The 9,462-nt window shown below is 32.4% G+C and overlaps 1 protein-coding gene across 6 annotated transcripts; it reads right to left on the reverse strand.

The window, feature by feature from the left end:
• Positions 1-288: 288 nt before the first annotated feature.
• On the reverse strand, positions 289-3,700 carry MDA1 (Mitochondrial transcription termination factor family protein). 6 transcript variants are annotated; one of them, XM_011016103.1, is made up of 4 exons: positions 3,543-3,700; positions 3,122-3,171; positions 2,203-2,454; positions 289-2,096 (listed from the first exon to the last, which is right to left on the reverse strand). In XM_011016103.1, the coding sequence occupies exons 1-4, from the start codon at positions 3,614-3,616 to the stop codon at positions 964-966; spliced, it is 1,509 nt and encodes a 502-aa protein (XP_011014405.1). In that variant the 5' UTR covers positions 3,617-3,700; the 3' UTR covers positions 289-963. The 6 variants fall into 6 exon arrangements, with proteins under 6 accessions (XP_011014405.1, XP_011014406.1, XP_011014407.1 ...); XM_011016104.1 differs by having other exon boundaries at positions 2,203-2,409; positions 3,543-3,699; XM_011016105.1 differs by having other exon boundaries at positions 2,214-2,409; positions 3,543-3,688.
• Positions 3,701-9,462: the final 5,762 nt, after the last annotated feature.

Genomic DNA, 9,462 nt, shown 5'->3' on the forward strand with positions numbered 1-9,462 from the left:
CAGTTATTTTCTTTAATAACTCCTCTAACACCATGGACTATACTTATTTATCATAGACAGACTAAGCCTAACCCAATAACCAAATATTTGTTTAGTAAACATTTAATATTTTTATTATAATTACATGTTACTGTATTTTTATTATATTACATGTTTATAAATTAAATATATTTTTCTCACTTTAATTTTATCCGTGAATTTTAAACGACCGGAGAAAGAAATAGAAGCAACTATTTAAGACCGCAGCAAATCAACTTCTGGCGGAATATAATCAATATCCACCCCCTGTGGGGTCACATTTATCACATAACATCACAGGATTTGCTAAATTATCCAACGGACAACATTCTCCTAAGAGTTTCGCAGAATTAGCAAACGAGATTTTCCTTCTTTTTTTCCCCTACATTTAACTCGTAAATTAAGGAACCAACAAGACAGGTTCAAGAAATACAAAATACATTTGATAACATTGTCATTTCCACTGTTGGTCCCCCAAAACAAATATATTCTTCTACTAGGCTGCTGTTAAAACATAAAGTCAAATTTTCTAATTCAACAACAAAGCGGAACCGTGAACTGCATGAAATGAAAGAGCATCAAATAATCTCATCTTAAAGAGAATCAGAATCGATCCAATGCAGGGCTTATAATCGACCAAACCTTTGGATAAAAAGGGACTGGCAGGAATGGTAGATGTTTCTTCCTTTCCACGTGTCAATCAACATGATATATCTAGCGTTGACCATAGTTTAACCCAAGAAAGTCCTCTCCAAGTTCAGCAAAGCAAGCTGATCAAAATTTGTCAATGTACTTCAATTAGCCAGGATTGTGTTGGGCATGCCAATCTTTGCACATGAACGAAGCTTTAGCATGTCCATCAAAAAGGCCACCATGTGTAGGGCCTATTCAGAGCACTACAATGATATTCTTTGAAAATGGCATCCTGTCCACACAGATCTCTCATCATTCAATTCCTAGTTGAAGATCCTGACAGCTAATTGTGTCACTTGAGGCCCTGTACGAATGCATCTTCTTCATTTTTGTTTTCAAAGCCTTATCGAAGTTGTGATATGACAGGGATAACACTTGATTCAGCAGAAGTTTCACTCCAGCTTCCTTCACTAGTGCATACCTTGGTTTTATCCTTGCTTCCAAACTGTAGCCAAAATACTGTGGGAATTTAACAAGCTCTTGTTTTGGATAACCCATGGTCAAAAAGAACTCCCACTTAGGTATCACATTCTCTGCAAGGCTGAAAGTATATAGAGCTCCATATCGTGATATCATAGTTCCAATATCCTCTATACTGTATCCCCTTTCCAGGAAGAATTCTGTCACAGGTTTCAAATTGGCCTCGATACTAAGACCAAATGTCTGTGGGCATCGATGAAGAAGTATAGCAATATCAACTCCTAAGGAACGAAAGTACTCAGCAGTGGGTCGCAGCTTGTCATCCACATTGTAACTTACAATATTTGGATATCGTGTTAGAATCTTACCAATGCTCTCCGCTGAAAGACCCATCTCAGAGAGAAAATCTACAGTCACCTCAACCTTCTGCCTGCTGTATGTAAGAAGTGCTGGAAATCGATAAATGACTTTTGCCCATTTTCTCTTGTCTACACCCAAATTTTCTAAGAATGTCATAGTAGGTATAAGATTTTCAGAGAGACTGATTCCACACAATTGAGGCCTTTTGGTTAGAACAGTAGGAAGGTCTGATTTAGGTATTCCAAGATCAAGAAGGAATTCAACCACTGGTTTGATTTTCCTTTCCAAGCTGTAGTAGGCAAAAGCAGGAAATTTGCGTGTAATTCCTTTGATCTGCTCAAGATCCATGCCAAGATCTATGAGATATAGAATGTGAGGAGGAAGCTGCCCAGCAGGGCCTGTCTCACTCACTCTAGACACGGCCCTTTGCTTCTTGGACTCGGGGTTCAAATGGGATGGCGAAACATGTCCAATTGGTTTTTCTTGACCAGGTGGGTTCGGAAAGTTTTCCAATAAATCTACCAAGATGCTTCCATGCTCTTCACGGAGAGATTCAAGGTATGGAATAAGAGCATCCCTGATCTCAAGAGTTGTTAGCTCTCGCCCTGCAATGTTCAGTCAAATTTCATTAGTAAAAACCAATTAAGAATCTGTTTGGGAAAAAAAGAAAAATCATGGAAGACATTTGTGGTCAAACAGAAGCAACCGAACCTACTAGATACCGAGATTTATGAACTGAATGAAGCCTTGAGACAAGGTGGTCAATGAAAATGTCCGACTTGTTGATAGTTCTTGCTGCAACTGCATTGCTCAAACCTTGTTTCTTCAAGAACAAGTTTAGGACAGCCTTCGCTTCTTCTTTTTCTGCTGCCACCAGAGTTGCTGGCACCACTCTCACTCTCGAGCTGAAGGATCCATCTATCCCAGAATCAGCATTTATTATAATAGCTTTATAACTCACTCCTGGAATAGAACCAGTACAAAACACTACTAAAAGTAGTAAATGGCAATAGCAATAACACAACATAAAGTCAAAAATTGAAGAACCGCCAGGAACTTCCCTGTAGATCGCTATATAGTCCAGAATGAAACCTTTCCAGAAGAAATCGAGAGCGAAAAAAAATGTGCACCCTTTAAGGTTTACTTACAAGTCAGCTATTATAAGGTCATTTTCTCTCCACAAACTGTTAATAAGGCTTCTCGTTGTTCATCATTGATTATATTACTGCTGATTAACTTTCATGCATTCCCAGACTGTATTTTTCACCAACTTCGAAAAATTTCTACCCTTTTAGCCATCCCGTTACACTATTTAAAATTTATTAATAAACTTTAATTCTTTTTGCCGCAGGCATTTTTTCTTTAATTGTTAGAGCAAACAAATACACCAAAATTCGCATTCATGCCAAAAATAATATGTCAAGTTTTGTCCACATGGATCCTAAACAAAATGCTCAATTTCTCTACAGATTAAAGGGGGAAAAAAAATGGTCAGTGCAACCAAAGACAATAGGAAACAAGTAAATTGTGCGCAGTATTGGCTTCAACTCGATTTAAAATGGAAACACGAACACAAAGCAATGCTTGATAAAAAGAAAAGAAAAAGAAATTCTAAGATGGAATTCCTTACCAAATTTTGCTCGGCAAAAAAAGAGCTTCCTAGGAATAGAAAGTTGAGACCTGTTGCAATGTAAACCCGAGTAAATACAATATAATACTAACCCACAATCATAGAAGGGTAAATGCATTTTTTTATTTTTTTAAATAATAATTAAATGCATTTACCCACCGATCCCCTAGTTAACCCTCCAACGAAAAGACGGTATCTGAGAAAATTTAGAAGCCAAACTTCAGAGGATGAAACAAGCTCTATGACTCAATGTTACCTTGATGGCAAGTGAAAAGTGCTAAACATATTACAAAAGAAAAATGTTGCCATCATGTCTTGCTTAAAATGAAGACTAACTACCATTAGTGAAATACTGGAAAATTTGATTAGGAGAGACACGTATACTTCTTTTTAATAGTAGAAGAAGAGGAAGAAGAAGTACCAGGAAATGTCGACAGGTCCTCTAGAGAGAGAAGTGGATTCTAAGAAGTGAAATGAAGTACTGGAAGCTTTCATTTTCTACAAAAGATTTAACCTGGAAGAAGAAGAGCTGTGGAAGAAGAACTTTGCTTCTGCTGTCTGTTGGTGATAATTTCCAAGTTTTTTAGTGCTTTCTTAGGTAAGGAAAATATCTGGTGTACATATTGTAAATTGGTTGTTAATCTCAGCGGCCAACTAGTCTCAAGGAAGACGACACAATTTCAACCTTTCCGGATAACAAAAGAAAACGATAAGAATTACATAAAAAAATTGTTTGGTTCATTTATTGTTTGAAAAATTATTATTTAAATATAAAATAATCCAACAACATATGTATCTTCTCTTTCTTCTTCTTTTCTCTTTTCAGCAGTAATATTCTCTTCAAGTAAAAACAAAAAACTTATACATTTTTAAACCGAAATCTTGAGATTTTCACGAAGTAATTTCTTGGTTTATCTTGAAATAATGAGATTCTCTCATTTCAATTTAGAAATCCCACAACATAGCAAATTGCCTGTTAACACACTATAACTACTTTTTTTTTCAGCTCAAAGAAAGAATATATTTGACATTATAAGTTTATCATCAAGGCAATGTCACTTTATTAAAAGCAAAATGATCACCTTAGAAACAAAAACTTAAATTGAATTCAAACTCTAACATCTAAAATCTTTGTCCTTCCAATTTTTTTATCAAGATAAAAATCTTTTTGTTTCACTTCACATTATTCTTGTAATGTAGTATTAGATTGTTTGGAATTTTTTGAATTCAATTCAATTCTAATTGTTAAATAAATTATTTAGTTTGAAATTTTTTTAAGGATATTAATTTAAATTCTAAATGAAATTCAATTACTAAAAAATAACAAAAACCTAATTAGATGAGAAATTTTTTGATTTGCTACAATAATTCCCATTAAAAATAATATTTCAAAAATACGCTTAACAACACAAACCTTACTTTTTACAATCTCATTATCTCTTTCCTTATTTTTGTTAGATAAGATGCAATGACTACAACACTATTTTGATTTAATAGTAAGTTTTTATGGGTATGTTAAGAGGAAGATAATAACTATTTCCTTATCTTTGTTAGATAAGATGTGTTGACTACAACACTATTTTGATTTAATAGTAGGTTTTTGTGGACATTTAACATATATTCTATGTTAAGAGGAAGATAATAAAAAACATAGCCTACAAATTTAATAGGAAATTGTTTCTTAACAGCCAGCCTAAACCCTAGTATCAAGCTTTACTACTAGAAATTTAAAAAGGATTGGACCATACAATACCGTAGTGGTTTTCACATATTTTGATAGTTGATATTCTATTGCTTGCTATTAAATTCATCTTTTTAATTTGTTTAAGAGAAGACTATTCATATCAAGACTAGAATATCTAATTTGATAAGAATCCTAGCGGAATTTTATTGAATTTACAAACCAAGATCATTCTAATTCAGGTTTTAAAATTAATAATTGAACTTAACACAATGGAAGACATATCCCAAGATAATAATAAATATCCCTACACAAACGTCCTAACCTAGAGACGAGTATAAAAAGTATAAAATCACAACAAAGATTAATCAATTCTTTGAAGAGTGTAGTTCAATTAAGAATGAAGCAAGAAAATCTTTATTTTCTATGCTATAATATATGACAATTTTATGTGTATTCAAATCTAAAAATTAATTTTTACAAAAAAATATTTATATTCTTGGAAATAAACTCCTAAGATAACTTAATGAGCTATGTTGAACCAATTTGAAACTAGGCTCAAAACAACCCAAAAACTAACTAAATAAAATGAAAGTAATAAATTAAATATTCTAAAATTTTATCCTATGGTGTTGCAACAAATAACAAAAAAATAATACAAGAGAAATAATTTTTTGATTCCTTGCTGAATAAAAGTTTGATGCCTTGTAAAATAAGAATTAATTTATACTTCATGTTTGATATGAAATCCTTGTACATGAGCCAAAGACTGTCACCTAAGTTTGTAATAGCATTAAGGACTCCTTGTAGTGAATGAAATTCATAACTCATAAAAAAATAATGTCTTTTTTGTTTTCATATTTTGTTGGTAGATTCTAGGCCCAACTTTAAATAAGTCATTCTTTTTTATCCAGATGAATTAGCGGGCCTACCATATATCATTAGAAAGGTACAAATATCTAGTTTCAAACCTAATGAAAATGGCATCTAAACTCTTCTTGTAGCTTTAGATATGACCAGAAAAGTAAACAAAGTTTTAGACTGAAAGATTTAAACTTTTTTAACTCAAGCCTCTTGACTTAACCCATTAAACTTTTCTTGGATTCACTTCATTTTAGGCCTTAGAATAGACCCAATGGACACTCCTAATGGATCCTTTGATATCATAGCCAGGATCACATCATCTCCTATCTCTTTAAAGAAATTTAACCTTGAATCATCATATACATCAAATAAAAAAAGATTAGATAAATTAAAAGTAGCATTACCTTCATATTAACATGAAAGATCCACTTTATAAACATTATCATTGATCTTCTCAATGATATGAAAAGGACCATCTCCTCTTGGCATTAATTTAGATCTCTTTTGCTTAAAAAACCTCTTTTTTTACATATGCAGCCAAACTAAATCTTCTAGTTCTTTTATTGCCTTTATATGCATATTTCTCATTCTTCTTCACCATGTGATTCCATATCTTTTCATGCAAATCTTTCACCACTTGTGCTTTTCTATCATTGTCATAACTCATTTTTTGGGCTATTCTCCAAATTCATCTTCTTTCTTTCCAAAATAAAATAAATAAATAATAATACTAAGAAGATTGGTATTTTAACAAAACCAAGCTGAGAAGATTTCAAATATAGAGGAAGATCAAGCTGCAATTTTTAGATGGAATCGAGAGCATAATTGTACCCCTATTGTATCCAAAACTAAAGAGGCAAGTGGATTCATACTTTTAGTTCCTTCACGAAGAAACTCATGCAGTTGATTCAAGCGGAATGGATAACGTTCAAATAAACTTCTAATGTAAGGACAAACCTTTAACCTAATCATGCTTCAAGTAGTGGATCGGTAAATGCACTAAAGGTAAAATGTCTGAGAAATTTAAAAGCATCAATGGTAAGAGTATGGTGTGACATGACTAAAAAATTGATGTTTTCTCCCAAGTGCAGGGTGTCAAAGTAAAAAATAATCGAGCAAGACTAGGGTCGAATCACAGGGAGGTTAACTATATAAATTATAAACAACAAAAACAACAACAACAACAATAACAATAATAATAACTTAAAGAGGACTTTGAGAAATAAGATTAATGTGAAGATTAAACAATAAAAAAAATATCAAGGTTAGAGGATCCACTAATGGTTTTTCAAACAAGTATAGTATAATTTTTTTTTTATTACTCAACTGGAAACTACATACAAAGGAAGTTCCAATCGGATTATAAATAGTTAACATGATTATATTAGTTATCTTATTCGAATAATGCTAATACTTGTAAATATTGTCGGAATTTATGATTATAACTTATGTTAATAACAAATCAAGTTCCTTTCATAGCCCTCTCTTTGTCTTCTCAATTTCAGTAGTTAAACTCATTAATCAATTTCTTGATTTATGTGACAGGCTGACATTTAAGATGAACATTTACCATAAATTAAAGGTATCTAATATTATTAGATATGTTATTATAAAACATGCTCTAGCTAAGGAATTATAAATACTTCAAGTGCAAAATGATGATATAAAACCTTGATAAAAATACATTTTTAAGTACTAATCAATAAGTAATGAGAAATGATAGAATTACGCTCTTTTGGACCATGAATGAAATGTAATGCTAATATTGCTTTATTATGTTTCTTTAAATTGCCTATAATGCTTGAAATTATCTTGTGTTGTAATAGGGACATCATACCAACATAGTGCTTAGAAAAATCCATTTCGCATCTCTCATTTTGAAAAGAACTATATATTCGTATGTTATAGGTGATATGAGTTTTGTATAAATAGACGTGTTAATCATTAAATTATTCGTCTGACCCCTTTTGTAGAGACTAGTAACGAAAAATTAAAATGGAACAAAGATGTGAATGTGCGAACAAGTTGATATGATGTGTTTGAACATACACATGAGGTATTCATTTTATAAGGATGTCATGTTGTGAAATCATATGAGATCAGGATAATGAAAGTACTAATTGTGTAACTTGTTATTTGACACCCTTTTTTTTTTTTATCAAAGGTAAGTAAATATATATCAGATAAAAAAAAGATACAAGGCTGGAGAACCAGTAAGTTCATATACAAGATTTACAAAAGAGGGAACATACATCTTGAGCCTGTTAGCTGATAATGGTTAGATGAGAAAGATAATCAAGGATATGGTGCCAAACCTAACATATAGCATAAAAAAGTAAAAACAACGGAAATGACTAAAGCTGCAGCCATAACAAAAAAGAGCTTTTAGCTATGGCACCAAGCAAGATAAGTAACACAACCAAACTCCCGAAGGATGAAGAATAGCCAAACAAAAGCCAAATAAATAAGCATCCCCAATCAAAAGACGCCAGCAGCTAAGAAACTATTCATGAAAGTGTAAAATCATGAAGAACAAAACCTAGAATCTACAAAAAATAAAAGACACTGGATTGCAAAAGTTATCAAAGATTCTCTTATTTCTCTCTTCTCAAATCAAGTAAATAAGAATACTAAGGAAGACTCTTTGTATTTTGCTAATAGTGTTGTTTTTGCTAGAAGGAAGACCGTGAATTGCACTATTAATGGTTGACATTCTTTTATGCAGATGAAGTCAAGATTTTATCATCCTCTAAAGAAGAGAGCTCCATGGACAACTAAAAAATAGATGATTGTGTGGGACTCTTTCTCAACTCAATAGAAAACACATAAAGGGTCGAGTTGTAGGAAGCAAAGCCTGTCACAAGTTCGCAGCTTGCCCACAACCGCTAGCCATAAAATGAAGTTATATCTGGGCATAGACTAAGATTCCCAAACCACCTTAACCCAAGGAACTGAATCAGATTTGAAAAGCAAGAAATCATAGGATTGGGCAGTGAAAGAAGATTCACCACGACCCCAAGTAGACATTAAAGTAATATGTTATTTGACACTCTTGTATGAACTCGTAATGTTAATAAGACTAGAATAGGAATATGAATTTGTGAGTATGTCAATATGATGTAATGTAAACCTATGAAAATATAATAATATGGGCACATGAATTGAGAATCCATTTTATAGGAACATTGATCCATATTATCCTACGTGGATTGTATCTTGTTAATGAATGGAATGCAATTATAAATATGCAAAATGATATGGTGAAAAACATCTAGAACCAGATTAAAAAAAATCAATTGATTTTGCCTTGAAAAAGCTGGGTCATTACAAATTGTCTAGACAATGAACTGTTACTGTATTAAACCGTTACTGTCTAGATATTGAACTGTTACTCTTTGTAGAGGTAGCATTTTGACCTCCTCTCAAATTTTTAACTCTATCTAGAGTTCTAGGACTCTGTTTCAAGCGAGGTTAATCACATTGAAAAGCTAAGACATGGGGTTATAAGTCCTTTGAATGAAGAAAAACCAGTTCTACCCTAAAGACAGTCAAAATTGCTCGTCAAGAAATCAGACTTACTGCCCTATAGGGTTTGACATGACCAAGTCTTTGTTGATGACCTATAACTAGAGTTTTACAGATCCAAATTGAGCAAGACTAATTTCTTTAATTAGATAACATCCAAAACTATAATTTCTATAAAGGAACCAGATCCTCCTTTCGATATCCTCCTATCTAAAATCTTACCAAAAGTTAAGAAATGAGTCTGTCTAGATTCATCACCCCTTCCCTTCAC

Source organism: Populus euphratica, unplaced genomic scaffold (assembly GCF_000495115.2).
Source record: "Populus euphratica unplaced genomic scaffold, PopEup_1.0 scaffold1800.1, whole genome shotgun sequence".
Lineage (NCBI taxonomy): Eukaryota > Viridiplantae > Streptophyta > Magnoliopsida > Malpighiales > Salicaceae > Populus > Populus euphratica.